General features: G+C 44.5%; 1 protein-coding gene across 2 annotated transcripts; it reads right to left on the bottom strand.

The window, feature by feature from the left end:
* Positions 1-22,221: 22,221 nt before the first annotated feature.
* On the bottom strand, positions 22,222-23,218 carry LOC123399206 (nuclear transcription factor Y subunit C-6-like). 2 transcript variants are annotated; one of them, XM_045093637.1, is made up of 2 exons: positions 22,605-23,216; positions 22,222-22,556 (listed from the first exon to the last, which is right to left on the bottom strand). In XM_045093637.1, the coding sequence occupies exons 1-2, from the start codon at positions 23,106-23,108 to the stop codon at positions 22,497-22,499; spliced, it is 564 nt and encodes a 187-aa protein (XP_044949572.1). In that variant the 5' UTR covers positions 23,109-23,216; the 3' UTR covers positions 22,222-22,496. The 2 variants fall into 2 exon arrangements, with proteins under 2 accessions (XP_044949572.1, XP_044949571.1); XM_045093636.1 differs by having other exon boundaries at positions 22,222-23,218.
* Between the last annotated feature and the right edge of the window lie 652 nt (positions 23,219-23,870).

Below are 23,870 nucleotides of genomic sequence, written 5' to 3'. Positions count from 1 at the left end.
TCTCCGGCGGCCTTCTATCAGGATATGAGGGCGACCTGGAATCCGGCGCAGCCAGTTCGGTTCCGCCCGGTTGGCCCCAATAGATTCGTTGTCCAGGCGTCATGCCTTGGGGACTAGGAGAGGATGATGAAGCAAGGGCCCTGGCTCTTTCGCAACATGGCGGTCCTAATGTGTTCGTATGATGGCTTCACCAAAGCGGATGAGGTGGTCTTTGATCACATGCCGATTTAGCTCCAGATACACAAGTTACCGGATCCGTACTGCAAGCATGGGATCATGGAGAGGCTCCTCAAGGGGGCGGGCGAAATCCTGGAGATGAGGTTGAACGGCAACACCCGTGGAGACTATGTTCGGGTTAGGGTTAACCATGACATTAAGCTGCCGCTTACAAAGTTCGTAAGCGTTGTCAGAGCTCGGGAGAGACAAGTCTTTCTGGTTCGATATGAAAAGCCGGCTCGTTTTTGTAAATTCTGTGGTCTGATTGGACATGATCATAAGGAGTGTGGCTCTGGTATTCATGATCAGAAGAAACTGAAGTTTGGAGATTGGTTGCATGCTGATGGACCTAACCGTATGAGGTCTGAGCAGAATACCACCAGGACTAGCGAACAACGACAAACAAAGGGCAACCCGAGCGCTCCGTTGGTTCCTGCTGGTAAGGAAGTTGAAAAGACCTCGATGACGCCTAGAGGGGGGGGGGTGAATAGGCTATTTAAAAACTTCTTTGGATTTGGCTTGAAACTAATGCGGAAATAAACTAAGAGGGTACTTGTCAAGCACAAATCCTAAATGCACTAGGCACTGCAACGTGTATCAACAACACGATCTACCAAGATGGACACAATACAGTTACTAACAAGCCCAAGTAAGTTACACAAACTTACTTGAGCTATATCACACGACAAGTAGGTGAACAACACAAGATACTAGATCACACTATATCACACGATATATCAAAAGCTGCAAGTATGAACGTGTGGATATAGAAGGTATGCTTGAATGATTAATCTTGTACAAGAAATAGCCAACACAATATAATGAGCACAAACAATATGCAATGTATGTATGCTCAAGTAACACAAGTAAACCACAAGTAAGGAGTTAGGGTTAAGGATAACCAAGGTCACTGAGACGAAGATGTATCCCGATGTTCACTTCCTTGGAGGGAAGCTAGTCACCGTTAGAGAGGTGGATGTTACCACGAAGGCACACCAACGCCACGAAGGCTCACCCTATTCTCCCTTTGAGATAACACCACGAAGGCGTTTCTCAACCACTAGTGGTAAGCCTTTGAGGTGGCTTCCAAACCCTCACAAACTTTTCCGGGGGTAATCACACGGATTGATTCCTCTCCGAAGAACTCCTACCGCCTAGGAGTCTCCAACCTCCAAGAGTAACAAGATCACGGGAAATGCTCAAAACTTGCTCAAATCTCAAATAGCTTGGGTTGAGAGAAGGAGAGGGAGACGATCTATCTTTTGATTGGAACAACTCTCAAATGGGCTCACAAATGCTCTTGGGATCTAAGATTTGATGTGAGCAAATGTGTGTGAGGTGGAAATGTGTTCTTATGAGGATGTGGCTGTGTTGGGCACACTCTCACGAAGTGGGAGAGGGGTATATATAGTGGGGAGTGTAAAACAGCCGTTGGGGACACTTTAAGTCACACAGGGTCCGGACGTCCGACAGTTGCCGGAAGTCCGGGTGTCCGCGAGGGGTCGGACATCCGACAGGGGTCGTATGTCCGAGGGCTGTAGATATGACTGGAACCCCTGTGAAATGAACAGCGACCGGACGTCCGGAGAAGACCGGAAATCCGAGTTATTCGACTCAACTTCTTCTGGTGGGAGGTTCCGGATTTCCGAAAGGGGACAGACGTCCGGGCCTCGGACGTCTGGAGGGAGCCGGAAATCCGAGTTATAGAGCTTATGTTGTTCTGGTGCAGGGCTCCGGATTTCCGAAGCTGGTCGGACGTCCGGCGCTCGGATGTCCGGAGGGAGCCGGAAATCCGAGTTATAGAACTCAATTTCTTCTGGTGGAGGGCTCCGGATTTCCGAAGCCTGCCGGTCGTCCGGCCCACGGACGTCCGGAGGGAGCCGGAAGTCCGAGGCAATAGACCTGTTCTGAGATAGGAGCAGAGTAGAGAATATGTGGTATTGAGTAGGATAGTGAATATCTAGTTTGAGCAAGTTCATCACAAAAACCTGTGATCCCCTCTTAATAGTGCGGGATCCCTAAAGACTCAAGAATTGTAAAATGGATACCGATGATCCATACTTGAGTGTGTACTTTTATTCGCTGATCATCACTCCGCACCGCTAACATCAAAGTAACTGATACCTTGAGTTAGCCCTTTCACTTGAGCTTGATGTTGTTGTTTCTTCTTGGCTCAATGTTGAAAGCAAGACATGATGAAGTCTTCAAGTAGCTCTCCCATACACAATGTGGAAAGCCTAGCTTATATATTTATCTTCATTTGTCCACCATGTGAACATCCACAAGGATCAATCATGTAGTGCTTAGGAATGCTTATCTTGATTCAGGAATGCTTATCTTGATCTTGTCCTTGTTAGCACATGAGCTTGTCGTTATCAACACATGATCATTCACAGTAGCTTAAAAAGGGTTAGTGATTAATTATCTATATGTGTGTTGTCAGCAACACCAAAACATGATTAAGGGCATGACTGCACTTTCAATCTCCCCCTTTTTGGTAGTTGATGACAACATACATATAGCTCTCAGCAATAGTAATAGACATGTGTGGCTTAGGAGAGTTTTGTTACGATGCTTATGAAGCTCCCCCTTATTACATGCATAGTAAAATAGGTAAGTGTGGGAGCTCCCCCTTAATGTGTGCATTGAAGATAATACATGATACATAATAGTTCAACAATACATAGCATATCATATGAATCAATAGGATAACATAAAACTCCACATGATAGTTCAACAATACATCATCCATAGGTGATGGCATAGCACACCATCCATAAGTATCGTTACATGATGATACATCATTAAGTTCGACATAATACATCATACCATACATTGTGAGAGGAACTAAAATCGAAAACTAAGTTAAGATAATGTTCTCCCCCTTTGGCATCAAGGACCAAAAAGGAGGGAAAACCGGCAATGCTATCACATTCTCAAGGATCACCCTCATCAATATCATCATTAATCAGGCATCATCCTCAACATCATCATCCTCATCATCAGGCAGACCACTTCCACCAGCCTCGTCAAGGAAATCAGCCCACTCCGGACCAGATGGGAAGCCAAAGTCAGAAGGAAGAGCAGCAGGAGGAGCCTCATCATCACTCACATCAAGAGCGCCCGAGGCTCTCAGACGAGCCTTGAGGGCATTCTTGGAGGAGACTAAGCGAGAAACCACATCATGGGTTTGACCACACTGGAATGAGACGGCCTTCATCATAGCAGAATGTGCCTTGCCAAGGAATTTGGCAATGCGACCGAGCGGAGCGGAGCTAGATGAGGGGGTGGCTGACCGGGCAGCAGTGCGGCGAGTGGATCTGGAGGATGGGGCTTTCTTGGGAGCATAGTTATCTGCCATGTGAGCGGGAATGACCCACTTGCGATTTGTGTGAGTGATAGCAACAGAGAAATCAGCAACATGATTAATAAGAGCCTGGATGAAGGGGGCATGAGGAAAGGCTCGCTTGTACTGAAAGCTAGCAAGCCGAATCTCATGCCATAGAAAGTGAGGCACATTAATTTTGCTCTTGGGGTGCTTGTACAAGTGAGACATGATGTCAATACAATAGCCACTGCAAGAACCCTTATCACCCATCTTGGGATAGATGGTGCGGATGAGACACTGAAAAAAGATGAAGTAAGGTGAGCGCCAGATGGATACCTGGTTAAGGTCCTTCATGCCTTCATCCGCATCAAGCTCACTTAGTGGTTTGAGAAGATACCCACATGCCTCAATGGATTTAGGTGCATGGTTAGGATCATCCCTATGTATTTTGAAGCCGGAGTTGGGAAAACCAAGTGCGGCAACAAATGTATCATAAGAAGCTGTGAAGCGAACGTCAGAGGTGATCCAGCTGACAGTGTGGTTTGGAGCAAAGTAGCATGTGGCATAGAACTGGTGAATGGCAGCAGCATTAAAGTCGCGATGAAAGGCAAACGGGGCGGCAAGCCCCGATGCCTCAATAAGCTCAACGGCACCCGGATATTTCGCCGGGTGCATGCGAATATGCTCAACATCTATATAGAGATGAACAGATAAACCCTTAGGAACTATGACTGTGGTAAAAATGTCCGGCTGGACGTGTGTGCGGAAACGTGAGTCCGTAGAGTCATGTACGACAACGTATTGATCAATGTCGCGGCGGAAAGTGAGGTATGACGACTTGGCAAGTGTGGTGAAGTTCGTGATTGCACGACCTAAGGTAGCAGGGGGTTCTAGTGAGATGCGACGAGCTTCACCTGCGGGTTGGGCAGGAGGAGGTGGTGGCATGTAGGACGCCCTCTGAGTCCCGGGCTTTGGCTTGGACCTCCGATCGGCGTGCTGGTCAGCAAGATCCTCGGCGGCAAGCTCCTCCTCGAAGTCGGGGTCATCACCATCAGACGACGAGGGGAGTTGTGGAGACGGAGAACACCGGGCCGGAGAACGCCGGGCAGTCCGTTTGAAGGGACGGCGTGGCCCATCCGAGTCCGACCCCGTGCTAGGAGGGGCGCGAGATGATGAGCCAGCCACGTTCTTCCGAGCGGCGTGCTTGGTCTTCGGTATGGTGCACAATATCCTACGCGGATGAAAAAATTCCCAAATAAGGAACGAACCTAGAGAGGGAACCAAAACAAACGCGAAGGGAACGGAGGAGCAACCTGTAGACGGATCCCGCGAAGGAAGAGGAGGAAGAATAGGAGGATCCGCGGAGGAGATCGGCCCGATCTCGAGTCTGGCGGCGCTGGCGGGAGCTCCTGGAGCTGGCGGCGGCGGCTGTAGTGGAGAAAGGGGGCGCGTGAGGGCTAGGGCAAAGCCCAGCCCGCGCCCAGCTATTTATAGGCCCCGATGCGTCGGACGTCCGGAGAGGATTGTGCCGCCGGACGACCGACACTGGTCGGACGACCGGAAGGAGATTTGCCGCCGGACGTCCGAGACAAGTCGGACGACCGAGAGAGAGAGAGAGGAGGAGGCAGAAGCTGATTCTGGATTTTTTTTATGATGAGGTGATACTAAGTATTCTCGCATGTGTAGCAGCCAAAGAGACCTCTCAACTAACATATTTTGGACATGGTCTGATGTAAGTCTTTTAATACGATTACTACGATAAATGTGGGTCCAAAATACGTCAAACGCATGAGTGCAGAGAATCATGCACAAGTTATCCTCTTATAAGAGCAAGGCACATGACACAAGGGTCATGGCACAAATTTATCTCATTCATATGACCATGAAAAGCTAAGAGAACACCAACACTAAGCATTTCATCAATGTGATTGACAAGGACATGCAGGAAATTACAAAGTGGAAAAAGTATTATGTTCATGCCATGATGCAACCTACACAGTGTTGACTCTAATATTGTACATGCATGAAGTAAATACTTGTTACCGAAAAGCATTGGTATGACGTAGAAGTAGCCGAGTCCTGTCTTGACTCTAATTTCTTCGTGACTCGCACCATCTTTTTTTTGAGAATAAGTCAAAATAGCAATGCTTCTCCAAAGTACCTAAACCACCAATTAAGCACAATATGGTCCCCAAACTTATTGGGTCTGAAGTAGTCAGTCCAACTACAATATATATATAGGGTAAGATCACTCAATTATGTGCATATAGATATAAGGTTTACTTTCAAGCACACCCTAACCTTTTTAATGAATACGTCTAATTTACCATATACATATATTGGATCAAAGATACGATAGACACGACATGTGCATCTACACATAGTAGATATGCTTACACAATCCTATCAAAATCCAAGGATATACAATTTGGACAAATGAACACATAATTTTCTATTGCAGAACATTCATGTCATCCAAAATGGATAAGGGTGACAAATCAACACATGGTAGCACCCCAAGTTCAACACATGAACTGGCCAAGGCATCAAACCATGTAAGGCATGCATTTTGCATAACCTTACATGCATGTCTCACCCCAGTAGATTTATAGGTGTAGGTAATATGATTATAATTCCCACAACATTATGAAATAAGTAGTGCGAGCTCTACCGGGAGACACATGAATTTCTCGGCACGTTATGTAGGTCAACTGAAGATAGAGCCAAAATAAAGTGACCATGAAAAACACTACCAAGCCAGAGATACCATGTGTGAGAGAACACATGGCATTTAGAGTTATTAGTGGTGGTAGGTGCAACGAGCACAAGGATCGTTTCATACCCACACAAGTGTGATATGGGAGTTCAACCATAAGCATAATGTTTAGATGACATACGTTAACATCCCAATTAGTTAGATCATAGTGTGGAGGATTAATTCGAAAGGCATGTATCAACAATGCCCTTCTTTTAGATACGATCTAGCGGCTAAGCCATGAGCATTGGTGTAGTAGGACATTATACTCACGCACATCTAAGGAATTTAGATACCAACAGGGCTCATTATGCGAATTAAGATATGTTTAGCATGACACACCACACAGTTATAGGATAACCACATGTGATGGATTCTGAGTGGCATACATCGGATGTTTTGTCTTACCAGGGGATGTGACATGCACAAAGCATATCATCCTCACATAATGTGATAATCCATGTATTTATCATACAAGGCAATCAATCATCCAACTAAGGTGATGGTGGATGCCAATTTAAACTTCGGATGGCCTTGACATCAAACTAATTGATTGGATAATCTTGCACCGAATACTACATGGAGTCCAACACATATGTACACATTTTGGGTTAGTGGTGTGCGTAGAGCAGAACACTCCCCCTTAATGTGATGAGCCATTAACGTCGCAAAAGACCCACAAAACGGTGCAACTAGGATGCAAGTAATGATCAGGACTACACACAACTATGTGACATACGTAACGACCTACACATGATAGATAACATATAAGAATCATACTAGTAGGTGAAACATGTCAAAGTACATGCTAGGAACCAAACCTAAACATGAGAGGGAGTGGGGCAGGCAACTTTCAATGTAAACAATTTAAGTACAAGTCACCGCAAAGAGGCACATTGGATATGTGATATGGGCTCGATAATCCAAGTGACTTGGCTTAAGATGATACGAATGATGAAGAGTCCTCAAATCTTCATTGTGTATCCAAGTCTCCAATGTCCCCCAGAGTCACCTATTGATCAAGTTTGAGCTTGTTGGTCCCCAACCACGTTGGGTCCTAAGAGGTTAGTCACAATAGGCTTGGCAACCCAAATGGTTCTTTTCTTGACACCATTTTGAGTTCCAACAAACTTGGCAAACACATTGCCAACCTTATCCTTCCCAAGGGAATAGCTATCATCAATAGTAATTGGGTTGGATAAGTTACCTCTCGTGCAAGACGAAGCGACGTGACCCTTCTCACGACATAAGTAGCAACATCTACCCTTTGTTTTCTTCCCAGTTGATTTCTCACCTCGGGGAGTGTTGGCTTGGGTCTTATTGGGAAGAGGCCTCCCTTCAACTTGTAGCTGAGTGTGTGATTGAGTTTGTGGTCGCTTCCCTTGTTGCTTGTGACTTTGAGACTTCGTCTTCAGAGGACAAGATCTAACATGGTGCCCTTTAACTTTGCACTTGAAGCAAATGATTTTGGACGAATTCCGATCTCGTTCTAGGCCACTCTTGTTCTTGTTTGAGTTTACTCCAACATCATTTTTTTCATTCGGAGACGTTTGCTCACACAGGACGTTGTTGAGTGTGGACATCCCTTCATGACACTGTTCCAAGTCTTTTTTCAAAGAAGTGACTTGGGCCTTGAGCTCTTTGATTTCCTCTGCACGGTTAGTGTCAATAAAAGTACTAGAGGAAGTGTAGGTTTCATTGTTAGAGCAACAAGGCAAGGAAAGTAATTCATCACACGAGGTAGCAACATTATGAGTAGACGAATTACGAGATCTGGCACATGGAGATATAGTACTTTGATTAGAAGTGGTGCCATTGTCCACATGAGTCTCACTTGATGTTACCTTGGTGATGATAGCCTCATGAGCTAACTTTTGCACATTATGGGATGTTAGAAGATCGGCATGAGAGCTTGTGAGCATTGCATGGTTTTCTTCCAACTTCCCATAATTGCTAGTTAGTAAATCAAATTGAGCACGTAGCTCAACATTCTCCTTCAATGTTGATACTTCAAAAGAGATAGGGTTAGGTATACAAGTATTATCAACAATATGAGAGGAGTAAGTAGCGATTAGAGACTTCTCATGAGTAGATTGAAGCTCCTCATAGATCTTAGAGGTTTTCATGAGCTCTCCCTTGACACTCTTGCATTCAAGGAGAAGGACCTCAAAATCCTTTTTAAGTTTATCATGAGCAACTTCAATCTCTCCTTTTGAAGATCTTAAGTCTCTACATGCTTGGTGACTCTTCTCAAGTTCATGTTCAAGTTGTTCACTTTTAGCTTGTTCATGATTAAGTGAATCATTACAATTTTCAAAGTAAGCAAGAATATCTTGGAATCTTTGAAGAGCGTTATTTTTACCTTTATGAAGAATTTTGCTGATCACATAGATGTTTTCAGTCAAGTCATCATCATCATCCTCATCGCAAATATCATCGTTATTGCACAGGGAAGATGATACCTCATTATTACCTCTTGCCATGAGGCACATGTGAACTGGAGGAGTTGATGATGATTCTTTTGGTGAATCAGATTCTTCATTAGTCAAAAGTGCTTCATATTTCTTGGTTTCCCCTAAATGATTAGTCATAGAACAACTAGGGAGAAACAAGATATTTTGATCAAGAGGACACGGGAAAGCACGCATATCACCACAGACATTTGTCGAGGGATCTTTAGGTGAAATGCATGACCTATCAGCACAGTAGTTTACACTGTGTGTGGTGCTAGATATGCTCGTGTCCATGGAGGCAATGACATTTTCATCAACATGTATTTCTTCACTCACCATATCGTTACCTTGTGAGATTGAAGATGCTGAGGTGTGCAAGCAATCGGATATGGAAGTAGTGGTGGACTCTTTATGATCGAAAAGAGTGAAGAGCTCATGCACCAACTCCTTCATCATAATATCGTCTTCATCAAGATTGGACCCACCATATATATCTTCAAGTTTAGTCCAAACTTCATGAGCTGACTTGCAAGTCGAGATAGACTTAAACACTTCAGGACTTATGGTTCGATGAATGGCAAGGAAAGCCTCACAATCAAGATACATTTCATTAGTAGATGAAGATGCACCATTCTTTTTGTCGGCAATCCCTACAAGAACAATTCGTAAAGTATTTGGGCCCATGGCCCGAAAGTAATGAAGCATACGAATTCTCCATAGGGTATAATTTGTGCCATCAAAGTCAAAGGTGTCATTGTGCACTAATCCAATAGTCGACATCGATACTCTCTAGGTCGTGAAACCGAATTAAAGAGAGACCTTGCTCTGATACCAATTGAAAAGACCTCGATGACGCCTAGAGGGGGGGTGAATAGGCTATTTAAAAACTTCTTCGGATTTGGCTTGAAACTAATGCGGAAATAAACTAAGAGGGTACTTGTCAAGCACAAATCCTAAATGCACTAGGCACTGCAACGTGTATCAACAACACGATCTACCAAGATGGACACAATACAGTTACTAACAAGCCCAAGTAAGTTACACAAACTTACTTGAGCTATATCACACGACAAGTAGGTGAACAACACAAGATACTAGATCACACTATATCACACGATATATCAAAAGCTGCAAGTATGAACGTGTGGATATAGAAGGTATGCTTGAATGATTAATCTTGTACAAGAAATAGCCAACACAATATAATGAGCACAAACAATATGCAATGTATGTATGCTCAAGTAACACAAGTAAACCACAAGTAAGGAGTTAGGGTTAAGGATAACCAAGGTCACTGAGACGAAGATGTATCCCGATGTTCACTTCCTTGGAGGGAAGCTAGTCACCGTTAGAGAGGTGGATGTTACCACGAAGGCACACCAACGCCACGAAGGCTCACCCTATTCTCCCTTTGAGATAACACCACGAAGGCGTTTCTCAACCACTAGTGGTAAGCCTTTGAGGTGGCTTCCAAACCCTCACAAACTTTTCCGGGGGTAATCACACGGATTGATTCCTCTCCGAAGAACTCCTACCGCCTAGGAGTCTCCAACCTCCAAGAGTAACAAGATCACGGGAAATGCTCAAAACTTGCTCAAATCTCAAATAGCTTGGGTTGAGAGAAGGAGAGGGAGACGATCTATCTTTTGATTGGAACAACTCTCAAATGGGCTCACAAATGCTCTTGGGATCTAAGATTTGATGTGAGCAAATGTGTGTGAGGTGGAAATGTGTTCTTATGAGGATGTGGCTGTGTTGGGCACACTCTCACGAAGTGGGAGAGGGGTATATATAGTGGGGAGTGTAAAACAGCCGTTGGGGACACTTTAAGTCACACAGGGTCCGGACGTCCGACAGTTGCCGGAAGTCCGGGTGTCCGCGAGGGGTCGGACATCCGACAGGGGTCGTATGTCCGAGGGCTGTAGATATGACTGGAACCCCTGTGAAATGAACAGCGACCGTACGTCCGGAGAAGACCGGAACTCCGAGTTATTCGACTCAACTTCTTCTGTTGGGAGGTTCCGGATTTCCGAAAGGGGACGGACGTCCGGGCCTCGGACGTCCGGAGGGAGCCGGAAATCCGAGTTATAGAGCTTATGTTGTTATGGTGCAGGGGTCCGGATTTCCGAAGCTGGTCGGACGTCCGGCGCTCGGATGTCCGGAGGGAGCCGGAAATCCGAGTTATAGAACTCAATTTCTTCTGGTGGAGGGCTCCGGATTTCCGAAGCCTGCCGGTCGTCCGGCCCACGGGCGTCCGGAGGGAGCCGGAAGTCCAAGGCAATAGACCTGTTCTGAGATAGGAGCAGAGTAGAGAATATGTGGTATTGAGTAGGATAGTGAATATCTAGTTTGAGCAAGTTGATCACAAAAACCTGTGATCCCCTCTTAATAGTGCAGGATCCCTAAAGAGTTAAGAATTGTAAAAGGGATACCGATGATCCATCTTGAGTGTGTACTTTTATTCGCTGATCATCACTCCGCACCGCTAACATTAAAGTAACTGATACCTTGAGTTAGCCCTTTCACTTGAGCTTGATGTTGTTGTTTCTTCTTGGCTCAATGTTGAAAGCAATACATGATGAAGTCTTCAAGTAGCTCTCCCATACACAATGTGGAAAGCCTAGCTTATATATTTATCTTCATTTGTCCACCATGTGAACATCCACAAGGATCAAGCATGTAGTGCTCAGGAATGCTTATCTTGATTCAGGAATGCTTATCTTGATCTTGTCCTTGTTAGCACATGAGGTTGTCCTTATCAACACATGATCATTCACAGTAGCTTAAAAAGGGTTAGTGATTAATTATCTATATGTGTGTTGTCAGCAACACCAAAACATGATTAAGGGCATGACTGCACTTTCAGAAGTGGACCCCGAGATCCTGGATACGGCCTCGAGCCCGGTGAAATATCAGGGGGTGAGCATGGAGGTTGATAAAGACGCCAGGAAGAGGCTCAATATGGATGCCGGTGATCAGATTCTCGATACCGCTAGGAACTCGAAAGTGATCCTGGCTATCACTGATGGCAATGACCCGGAGGTGGAGGAGAAGGCGTCGCCGTCTAGCAGTACTTCTAGCAGCAAACGTGTTAAACTCAGTTTGAACCACGACACAAATGATGTATCGGCGGCTTCCCGGGAGGGAGACCACCGGACACAATGAATACCCTCTTCTGGAACTGCCGGGGGGGGGGGACCGCCGGACAGTTCGTGAGGTTTTGGCCCTCTCAAAAGCCAATAACCCAAGCTTATTTTCCTGTGTGAAACTAGGCAACTCCCAGGTAAAATTGAAAAGCTGCGTTGGAGACTTGGTGTGAAAGGTTTTCATGGAGTGGATAGTGATGGTAGAAGTGGTGGCTTGGCACTATTCTGGGATGAGTCTCTCTCTGTGACTGTCCTAGACTCATGTAATCGCTTTATTGACGTTAATGTGGTTGATGCTGGCTCAGGTTCATCTTGGCGGGCTACGTTTGTATATGGTGAACCTAGAGTGGAGAATCGTTATCGCATGTGGGAGCACCTGTGCAGACTCAGGGCATCCTCAAGTCTGTCGTGGATGGTCTGTGGTGACTTCAACGAGGCCCTATGGCAGCACGAGCATCTCTCGACGTCCATGCGATCAGAATCACAAATGGTGGCATTTAGGGATTGCCTGGAGGTCTGTGAGCTGGGAGACCTTGGCTTCTCTGGCATTCCGTACACTTACAACAATGGTCAGGACCCCCCCCCCCCCCCCCGTAATGTACAGGTTCGCTTGGACCGCGCTTGTGCAGATGAAGCTTGGAAGGATTTGTTCCCGTTTGCAAAAGCCCGCCACTTGGCCACCTCATGCTCTGATCATTGCCCTGTGGTGGTTATGATGTAGGGGTCGCAGGACCAGCGGAGGCGGGCGCCATGTCCACGTTATGAAATTATGTGGGAGCGAGACCCATCCTTACCGGATGTGATCGCCGGTGCTTGGGCCAAAAGGAAGCCTATGGGAGGCCTGGGTTCGGTAGCCCGATCGCTGCAGGAAACCCTGAAGGATATGAAGGAATGGAGCAAGGTAAAATTTGGAAATGTGTTGAAGGAAATTGAAAAGCTCCGTTCGCAACCGGAGGAGCTGCAGAGACTGGGCTCGGACCGTACTGAGATACGATCCAAGATGAACCAACTGGATGAGCTATTGTATAGGGAGGAAATGCTTTGGCTTCAAAGGTCACGAATCACTTGGTTGAAGGAGGGGGAACGCAACACCAAATATTTGCACCGCAGAGCTGTATGGCGGCCCCGAAAGAACCTTATTCAACGCTTACAGAAGCAGGACGGGACCTGGTGTAACGTCCCAACTGAGATGGAAAGGATGGCTAATTCCTACTTCAAAGAGATCTTCACTAAGGACCCAACCCTCTCGCCGGATGAGGTCCTTGACTGTATAGCTCCAAAGGTCAATGCTGAGATGAATGATTCGTTATGCAAGCCGTACTCTGATGAGGAAATTTCCAACGCCCTGTTCCAGATCGGTCCTCTCAAAGCCCTAGGTTGTGACGGGCTACCAACAAGGTTCTTTCAACGTAATTGGGCATTGCTTAAAGCGGAGATCACTACTGCAGTCCGTGAGTTTTTTGTGTCTGGTATTATGCCTGAAGGCGTTAATGACACAGCTATTGTGCTAATCCCTAAGGTACCTCATCCTAAGGACCTAAAAGATTTTCGGCCAATCAGCTTGTGCAATGTTATTTACAAGATTGTCTCGAAGTGTATGGTGAATAGACTTCGGCCTGTCTTGACAGAGCTTATCTCAGAGAACCAAAGTGCCTTCATTCCGGGGCGGCTGATTACTGACAACTCCATAATTGCATTCGAGTGCCTCCATCACATTCAGTCTTTGAATAATAATGCAGTCGACCTATGTGCTTACAAGCTAGATTTATCTAAAGCCTATGACCGGGTGGATTGGTCCTTTTTGGAGAAAGCCCTGGTTAAGTGGGGTTTTCCAGAGCTATGGATTTCCCGTGTTATGGCATGTGTGTCTTCGGTCAAGTACTCGGTGAAATTTAATGGAAAATTAATGGAGGCCTTCTCTCCTTCGAGGGGACTCCGCCAAGGTGATCCGTTGTCTCCCTTCCTCTTCTTATTTGTTGCTGATGCTCTGTCTGCATTGTTGAACAAGGCTGCAAGGGAGGACGCGCTCCAAGGAATTACAATTTGCAGAGGTGCACCGGAGATCACACATCTCCTCTTTGCTGATGACTCGCTCTTGTTCTTCCAAGCCTCGCAACAACAGGCACTGCTGGTGAAAGGAGTGTTGAACACGTTTGCGGCGGCGACTGGACAACTTATTAACCCGTCGAAGTGTTCCATTCTGTTCTCGAGCCAATGCTCAGCCCAGGTGATTCAAGAGTTAAAACTTACCCTGGATATCTCACAGGAGGCCTTCGAATCCAAGTACTTGGGCTTACCTGTGCCCGAGGGGCGGATGCATAAGGGGAACTTTGAATTTACCCAGGAGCGTTTGAGGAAAATCCTTGTTGACTGGAGTGAGCAATACATGTCTTCTGGGAGCAAGGAGATCCTGATCAAAGCTATGGCACAGGCTATCCCTGCATATGTCATGAGCATATTTAGACTCCCTGCCTCCGTCTGTGATGATATCACACGGATGATTCAACAATACTGGGGGGAGGTCGAGAATGGAAAAAAGAAGATGGCATGGATGAGTTGGGAAAAGCTAAGACTACCAAAATCCATGGGGGGCTTGGGTTTTAGAGACATGAGGGCGTTCAACTAGGCACTGCTGGCTAAGAAAGCCTGGATATTATTGGACAGACCTGACAGTTTATGTGCGCGTTTGATCAAAGCAAAATACTACCCCTCAGGCCAACTTCTGGACACTGTGTTCCCAGGCACCGGCTCTGAAGTTTGGAAAGGAATTCTGCACGGTCTTGAGTTGCTGAAGAAGGGAGTCATATGGCGCGTGGGCGCTGGCACGAAGATCCGCACGTGGCGTGACCCATGGCTCCCTCGACCGCACTCCTTCCGCCCTATATCCCCCAAAGGAAATTGCCGATTCAACTGGGTGTCGGACTTCCTGGATGGCAATGGCGCGTGGAGACTGGATCGGCTTGGCAAGTTCTTCTGGCCCATTGACGTTGACCTCATCCTGAAGATACTTACATCGCCGCGCCAGAGGGATGACTTCTTGTCCTGGTACCCTGAGAAGAGTGGTTGTTTTACGGTGAGAAGTGCATACAAACTCGCCATGCGCGATCTGAATACTGCTGTTGCTAATGGTGCGTCTATTACCACCCCTGATGGGAACCGGTCAGCTTGGAATCTTGTTTGGAAGGCTGCGGTACCCCAGAAAATGAAGATCCACGCATGGAGATGCATCAAAGGGACGTTGGCCACCCAGAAATGCAAAGTTAGCAGACACATACCGACCAGTTCCACCTGCCAGCTCTGTGCGGTGGAGGAGGAAGACTCATTCCATGCTCTGGTCGTTTGTACCCATGCGAGAATCCTGTGGGTGGACATGAGGCGTCGGTGGCCGATCCGAGGTGACGAGCTTCTAATATTTGATGGGAAGGAATGGCTCACGTCTCTTCTGGCGAAATGCACAGCGCAGGTCAGGGATATGCTCCTCATGCTGATTTGGAGGATCTGGCACCTTCGTAACGAGCTATCTCATGGGAAAGATGTTCCACTAGTGCCGGCCACGGTAGAGTATCTGGACAGCTACTACAAGTCCATATTGCTTGCGGGGTGCTTCTCGTCAGAGGACACCATCAAGGGCAAAATGTCTCTTTCTGCTGCTCTTAAACCCTACCATGCTCCAAAACCACCTGAAGTACCCTGGCCGGCGCCGAACCAGGGGAGTGTTGCACTGTCTGTGGATGGCTCTTTTCACAAGGAGGATGGCTCGGCTGCAATCGGGATGGTCCTCAGAGACGACAAGGGTGAGATCCTCATGGCGGCCTATCAATTCATTTTCCATTGCAATGACCCGCTTGAGGCAGAGCTACATGCGATAATGCAAGGCATGGCCCTTGCTATTCAACATTCCCATCTCCTGGTGGTGGTGCAGTCGGATTCATCGGAGGCGATATCATGCTTGACTAATGGCACCCTCCTTCGCTCGGCATATGGACATATAGTCTTGGAGATTAAGTTTCTTTTAGGTAATAGGGAGTTTGTTCCTCAAAAAATTAATAGACTTCAGAATAGAGTAGCGGATCAGTTGGCCAAGTATAGTCGTACCGAGCGTGCCACTGCTGTTTGGCTGGGCTCGGTGCCACCTTGTATTAAGGACCTGTGGCCTCTTGATTGTAACTCTTTACCTAAGTAATAAACTCCCTTTACCCCGCAAAAAATGGCACTAGTTTATTGTTCCTTATAAAACTTCATCATTTTGATTTTGACTTAGTTATTATTTCATTTCTTTCTTCTATTAGGATAATACGAATGCCACTAATTCATTCATTCGTAGTAAACTTTTTGCAAAAAAATGACTATTATATGCTTATTCTTGCATTTTGTAGTGCCCAACTTTTGTGTATGTCGTGTGCAAATATTGTCAAATCTTTGATTTACTTTTTATTTTCTTTCTTCTTAAAAGTTAATACCGATGCCACCAATTCATTTTTCTTATAAAACCCCATTATTTTGATTTATATTATTGTATTGTATTTATTGTTGAAGGGTAATCCCAATGCCACAAATTCCTTTTTTCTTATAAAACTTCAATGTTTTAATTCTTTTTTTATTATGATATTTTTAATTATTTTTATGGTAATGCCAAAACCTTTATGGTAATGCCAAAACCACTAATTCATTCCTTCTTATGAATTTCCTTTTTGTGAGAATTACAGTATCATATGCTTATTCTTTCATATTACCAAAAAGTACAACTTTTGTGTATATTATTTGCAATTTTTGTCATTGTTTGACTTTTTATAATTTATCTTCTTAAAGGGTTATGCCAATGCCACTAATTCATTTTTTGTTTTGTTTTAGTTTTTATTTCGGATTCTTTCCTTTTACAGGGTAGTGTCAATGCCACTAATTCATTCTTCCTTAAACAACTTAATTATCTTGATTATTTCACTTTCATTTCATTTTTCTTCTTCCTTATAGGTAATACGAGTGCTACTGATTCATTACTACTTGTGATTTATTTTTGCAAAAAATCTACTATTATATGTTTATTCTTGAATATTCTAATATAATGCATATTTTGTGTAAAATTTGTGCAAATTTTTGATTGTTTGTTCTAGTTATTTATTTTCTTTCTTCTTAAAGGGCAATACCGATGTCACCAATTCATTCTTCCATGGAATACTTTCATTTCATTTTTCTTTTAGCTTTTTAGTATTAGTACAAGGGGAGGAATGAGAGTAGAGAATGAAGAAGGTGGATCGATCTTTGGTTCTTGATCAGGTGGTGGAGACTGGTTGTTAGGGCATATCTCTCTAATGGTTTTGATGATTGATGACAATGTTATTTGTGGACTAGCCATGTGCATTAAGCATTTCAAATATTCTCTCATATGGCACAAGACGGTTTTATTCCCCTCGTCGGAAGAAAGAGAAAGACGATTTTCCGGTGTTTCTTTTGAGTCGATCTGAGTCATAGGTAATCCATACTATTAAGAGGTGGTCCGCTTTAAAATGGTTTATGTGGAATCAACACGTACACAAACTCATATGCACCCAAATACCCTTCCCGAAACTTGGAGGATCCAATTGTTGTGCTTCACGCACTTTTGCTACACATAGGCGGTAGTACCGCTTGGGTTGTACTTCCATTGTGAGCTACTGCGGGCCACTACCGTCTGCGCAGAAACCGTGTGTATGTTTCTGTTGCCCTCCTACCACACTAGCGGCAATAGCACGGTAGTATCGCTTGCGCGCTATTTTTGCTACCTACAACCGCGTGCAGTGGCGAATCTTGGATGAAAATGAAGGGCAAGCTCAACTTCTCAGTACAAGGGTTGGAACGAGTAAACAACAGGCTAGACACTAGACATTGGGCTGAGATGGGCTTGGAACTAGTAGTAAATTTTTGTTTTTCAATTTCAGAGGGCAAGTTTGAGCCCGTTGAAGCATGCCTAGTAGAATCGCCACTGACCGTGTGCACTTCCGCTTACGTTTTAGGTTTTATTGAAGTTTCTGTTGTCGTCACAACACTCACAACAGTAGCACGGTAGTAGCAAGCGGAAGTATTGCTTCCTCTTCTACTGCTAATTGTGTTCATAGGATGTGCAAGTTTCTACTACCGAAATTTGCCCCTCGCGGTAGTAGGGTGATAGTTACATGATAACATGCGATTGGGTTTGATCTGGTGGGTCGCCTGTTTTTTGGTGTTCCTTCGTGGCCTCCTTCGGGATTGCTAAATAGTAGAGATTTGATGGGCTTGCCTTGGAGGAAGGGATTAGGGTTGCATTAATCACGAACTCCCGACAATGACCGTCATCCAAACTCTCTTGTGATGGCTTGCACATCAAATTGACGGCGAACCGCCATGTCCATGGCAGCCCGATGGTAGGGGGGGGGGAGGCCGCAACATAACTGTAATGCACCCGAAGGGCACATACGACAACATTAACATCAGCCTCCAGACAAGGAACCGGCGACGACGACAGTTAGAGGTGCATTGCCCCCATAATCGTAAGAGACATGAAACCCTAATGAAGCATTTTCTATGTCCTAATGGCAAGAAGGAAGGACCAACATTGATCAAACGTTGATCTTAATCGAATCGCCTAGAAAATCAACTTGTCCAAAATAAAATGCAAAGAGGCCTTACGTAAGCGAGTCCCGAAAATAAAGCAAGAATGTACATAATCATAAATTTACTTGCATTTGAAGTTTTCGTGGCGATATGGGAACTAAGCTTTGTGTTGTGGTAATATGACAACCACCCCTACTCCTTATAAATTCATAGTGCCACATAGGCGGGTTGAAACAATTCTAAAGAATGGAGTGAAGATGAGCAAGAAACTTTCCATTAATACCCAGTATCCGAAAAATCTTTTTCAATAATTAGTTTTTTTGGACGGGGTGTAAAGTGGTTGATAAGACAACCTTATCTTAATTATACAACACAATTAACGATGACAATAAAACAAGATGTACAAGTTGGTGGTAATCAACAATATTTTACTAGTGAAAGGGGAGTTGTTTTCTCTTTTACAAAAAGAGAGGAGTTGTTGGGATTTTTGTAACTTCTTCAATACAGAGATTTTGGGTTTGCCAGAAATGTGAATTTGGGCCGTATGGAGCTTGCCTAACATCCACCCCCCCTCTCTATATACTATTCCAATCCCCGACGGGCGCGACTATGTCTTGCTTATAGTGAGGTGTAGCGTAACCTCGCGTCAAAGCAACTGCTATAATAGTTTGACCTATCTGGCACTAAAAGTTTTGAGCAGTCATTTCCTCTCTCGGTGTTCACCACATTTTTACTTCAATTTTATACTTTTGCTTATACTTTGAATAGTTTAAGTATATCTATTAACAAAATCACTTTACATACAATATTAAAAAAAATACCATGCATTTGAAAACTGGGAAATATTTCTGATGTATACAAAAAATGTACATTGTGTAAGAAAAATATATACATGAAAACATATAAATGTTAATCATGTATTTCAAAACTTGGTACGAGTGTATAAAAATGTTTTTGGTGTACACAAAAAATGTACAATGTCTTATATGAAAAAAACAGTAGACATAAAAAAACATATATATGAAAAATATCATATATTAAAAAAATGGTACACGTGTATGATTATTTTTCTTGGTGTATACAAAAATATAGAATGTGCATGCAAGAAAGTAAACATAAAAAAATATACTTCTTTAAATATTTAATCATGTATTTTTAAAATGTTAAACATGTGTACAGAAATGGGTTGAATCTATACAGAAAGGTGCAACGTGTACAAAAGAATTGACATGAAAAATAGATATTTAGAAAAAATGTTAATCACGTATTTGGAAAATATTATACATGTGTATAGAAAAAGGTTCCTAGTGTATACTAAAACTGAAGTATGTGTTTTAAAAAAGTTGACACAATAAATATATTCCTAGAAAGATTCATGTATGGAGGGTTGCCATGGATTAAGGGTGGCCCACCTTTGCTATAGCACACCAACTGCAGATCGAGTATTTCATAACCTTCAAGGTCGTCACACATTATGCTTTCAAGGTCACCGTTTTCGATCTCTCCTTCGAAGTTTTGAAGAGAAGGTTATCAAGTGCGGCACCACGAGCAAGTACTTGCCATGGTCGATGAGTGGGTGCTTTATAATCACTTCGTTAGTGTGTGGTTCCTGAACTTGTATGAATGTTGTTAATGTGTATGACCGTGTGCGCCACTATTATGCGTATAGTTGTTCAATATGGTTTAATCCATGTTCTTTGTTGTGTTGACACTATGTTATGCTTATGACTGTCTATGTCTGTAACATCACCACTCAAAGCAAAGGTTATCACAGCGACATGTCTTGCACGGAACCAAACAACAACACGGTGCATCTGGAGGAACACAGACTTGCAATCGAAGGTTGTGCTTGTGTTCCACCAAACAAACTGTAGAACATGATTCAGAGGCTGCATGAACTCAGCTAGGCTCTATCAGACCACAAGCGCAAGCGCGACAAAATCATTGCGAGGAACCAAACACATCCGGACTGAAAACAACCCCGGCTGGAGGACCGAACTGAACATAGCTAGAGCATTGTGGCAAGTGTTCCAAATAATACAGTTTAAAAATGCTACTCCCTCTGTTCACAAATATACGATTTATTTTTTGAATCAGATGTATATAGAAATGTTTTAGTGTGTTTGTTCATCCATTTCAGTCCTTATGTATCCATATTCAAATATCCAAAACATCTACTGCCCGTGCACTGTTATAAATAATACTCCCTCCATCCGAAATTAGTTGTCGCTACAGATATATCTATCACTCACATCTAATTCTGGACGGAGGAAGTACTACTAGTCATGTTATATAGGCAACCACAAGCTTGCACAGATTTGGTGGAAGAGGACTCATGCTACTCCTCCAATTTACTGAAATGGAGCAATACCAAAGTAGTGGTCCATAGGCCACAAAAAGTCCACACAACTACTACTACTCCAGTTATAAATTTGGAACTCAGAAATCTATTACTCCCTCCGTTCCTAAATATAAGTCTTTTAAGAGTTTCCATTAGAAAACAACATACGGATGTATATAGATATACATTAAATTGTAGATTCACTCATATTGCTCAGTATATAAAGGGTGTTTGGTTGGGCTTCCAGCCAGCTTCCGTCTACCGGCTTCTAAGCCAAAAGCTCCTATTTAGGGGCTTCCGGTTGCAGGTGTGGCTTTCGGCCTTGTCACAGCCGCAGCCGAAAGCCACAGCTGCAGCTGGAAGCCCCTAAATAGGAGCTTTTGGCTTCGAAGCTGGAAGCCGGAAGCTGGCTGAAAGCCCAACCAAACACCCCCATAGTCCTCTAGTGGAATCTCTAAAGAGACTTATATTTAGGAACGGAGGGAGTATATCCAGTTGTAAATTTCTCCCTTGTAGCCTCCAGTTATTCGCATTACTTGTGTCCTACTAGGGATGTACAACTAGTATTGCAAATAGACTGTAAAGCTGCTCGTTAAACATATGACCTTTTTGATACGCCTCAGCAATTCTCAACAAAAAAAAGGAAAAAAAAAAAAAGATGAAGAACTGTTGATCACATACTATGCATAATTGTAACACTTATCATATTAGTATAGTGGGTAACAGCAAGATTTCACAAACTTGCCGGAATAGGACACATGTTACTCTAATTTGGTGAAAATGGCTCGATTATTTCTGAAGTAGTCAGTGGTCCATAGGCCAAAGAGATACACACTACATTACAGAACTTGATTCTGAACTAAGAAAATACAGAATGTAATTCCAATTATAAATTTCTCCATTGCAGCCAACAGTTATTTGCACTAATAGTGCCCTGAGGATGTACCGCTAGAATTGCAAACATATCGCAAAGATATGATACATATGTTGGGTCATCTGTTGAGCTGAACAAGTGAATTCTCAAAAGGATGCAAAAATAAGAAAACAAAAAAAATCTAAGAAGCTATACATAATTCTTGCATTTGAATTTCAATGTTCAGAAGTAGATCTTGCTTGAAAACAAACATGAGAGAACATTTTGGGTTATTAAAGCAAGAATGTTTAAAAGTAAATCTAGCTTTAAAAAATGAAGGAAGCTATACTTGTATCCACACTATCTTATTACCACACCAATATGAAGCAAGAACCTACGTCAGTCCAATATTACAGTCAGTTTATCTGTAGTTTCCACATTTTGCTTCCAAGGCTTAATTACAACAAGCCTTGCTTGAAAGCATTGGGAGAACCTTGCAACCTAATATGCAGTAATCACAGCACAACGCTGCCATAGAACAACAAAAAACTAGTGCACGGCGAAAATGAAGAACATAAATACATAGTAGCCATGAGAGGCACTGCATAATGGTCATCAGATTACACTAGGCGGCCAGTTAATCATGCACTACCGCAGCAATCATACGGCCTCCCCCATTACAACAATCCTACAAACATGCTAGAACCAAACAGCTGAATTCATAAGCTCAGGGGAGGCCCATAAATCTTCTTATTACACCGCGACAACAACAGCATCAAGGACAGTCACAGAACAACACATTCTCGGCTTAGAAATGCGCAAGTTTAGGATGATACATTACTGCTGGGGGACATAGTAGTACGCCATGCTCGGGTCGGTGGCGGGCACGCCGGCGGCAGGGCGCGGGATGCCGGCCGCCGCCGTGGCCATGGCCGCGGCGGCGGCCGCCTCGACGTCCTTTGCGTCGTCCCGGGGCACGATGTCCACGAGGAAGTCGAAGACCTCGGTGCGCGCGATGGCGGCCGCAATGTCGGACTTCTGGAGCGTGCGGCGCTTGTTCTCCTCGGCGTGCGCCCAGCCGCGGTGGGTGAGCTCAAGGATGAACATCTCGCAGGCGCGGGCGAAGACGACGGGGGCCTCGGCGGCGATCATGCGCACGTCCTCGTCGGCCTTCATGATCTTCTTGATCCGGGCCAGCGGGAGGTTGTGGTTCTTGAAGTCGGTGGTGGCCTCGATCTCGCGGTACTGCTCCGCCCAGAACACCTGCAGCTGCTGCTGCTGCTGCGCCGCGGCCTGCTGGGCGGCGGCGGCGCCCGGCGGCGCGTACAGCTGCGGGGGGTAGGGGGCCGGGGCGGCGCCCGGCGGAGGAGGGTACGCCCCAGGCGGGTAGCCGACGGGCGCGCCCAGGACGGGGGGCGGCGGCGGGGTGCTGGATTTGGTGGGATCCATGGATTCGGGGGAGCTAGGGTTGTGGGTGGGAGGCGGAAGGGGATTGGGGATTGGGGGAGGAGGAAGGGGGTGATGCTTTTCAGCTGGAGCTGGTTTTGGTGTTTGGATTTGTTGGTGCTGGTGCCATTATCTTTTCTTTGGAGAGAAACTGGTGGATTTGTTAGTGCTACTGATTGCGTGTGTGTGTAGGGTTAGATACTTGCTGAATTTTCACACTTTACAATTGCAAGGAAAAATGATGATTCACTTTATGAGATACTTCCTCCGTAAACAAATATAAAAACGTTTAGATCATTATTTTAATGATTTAAACGTTCTTATATTTTTTTATAGAGGGAGCAATAATCTTAATACAATCACAAACAAGGGTCGAATTGCTTGGCACGGTGTAAAAATGGTATGGGGAGTCACATTTACAACTTAGATGTTTGAGGGGCATATTTGATTAGTAATAGAATTGTGAAGATATTAAAATACAGAAACATGGTACTATAATGTGGCATTTATTTGGATCCTAGATCTTCGTCTTTTGTGTAATTTCGTCAAATGAAGAAAAAAGTACTTTCAAAGATGTTTTAAGGGGACTTCTACGCGTTCATAGGTAGAAGTATGCTATATGTCCACCACCTCAATGGCCGTTGGATTTACGCACGGTCCGATCGATCTTCTGTCACGTCCCATTTGTCTTCACCACATTCATTAATTCCCGCAACAACGATTTTGTTGCAGGAACATTTATAACAAAGATTGTGTTGTAGAAGT

Source organism: Hordeum vulgare, chromosome 5H (assembly GCF_904849725.1).
Source record: "Hordeum vulgare subsp. vulgare chromosome 5H, MorexV3_pseudomolecules_assembly, whole genome shotgun sequence".
In the NCBI taxonomy this organism is placed as follows: Eukaryota; Viridiplantae; Streptophyta; class Magnoliopsida; order Poales; family Poaceae; genus Hordeum; species Hordeum vulgare.
Note: the sequence above shows the minus strand (reverse complement) of the source record. Positions and strands in the feature narration are given on the sequence as shown.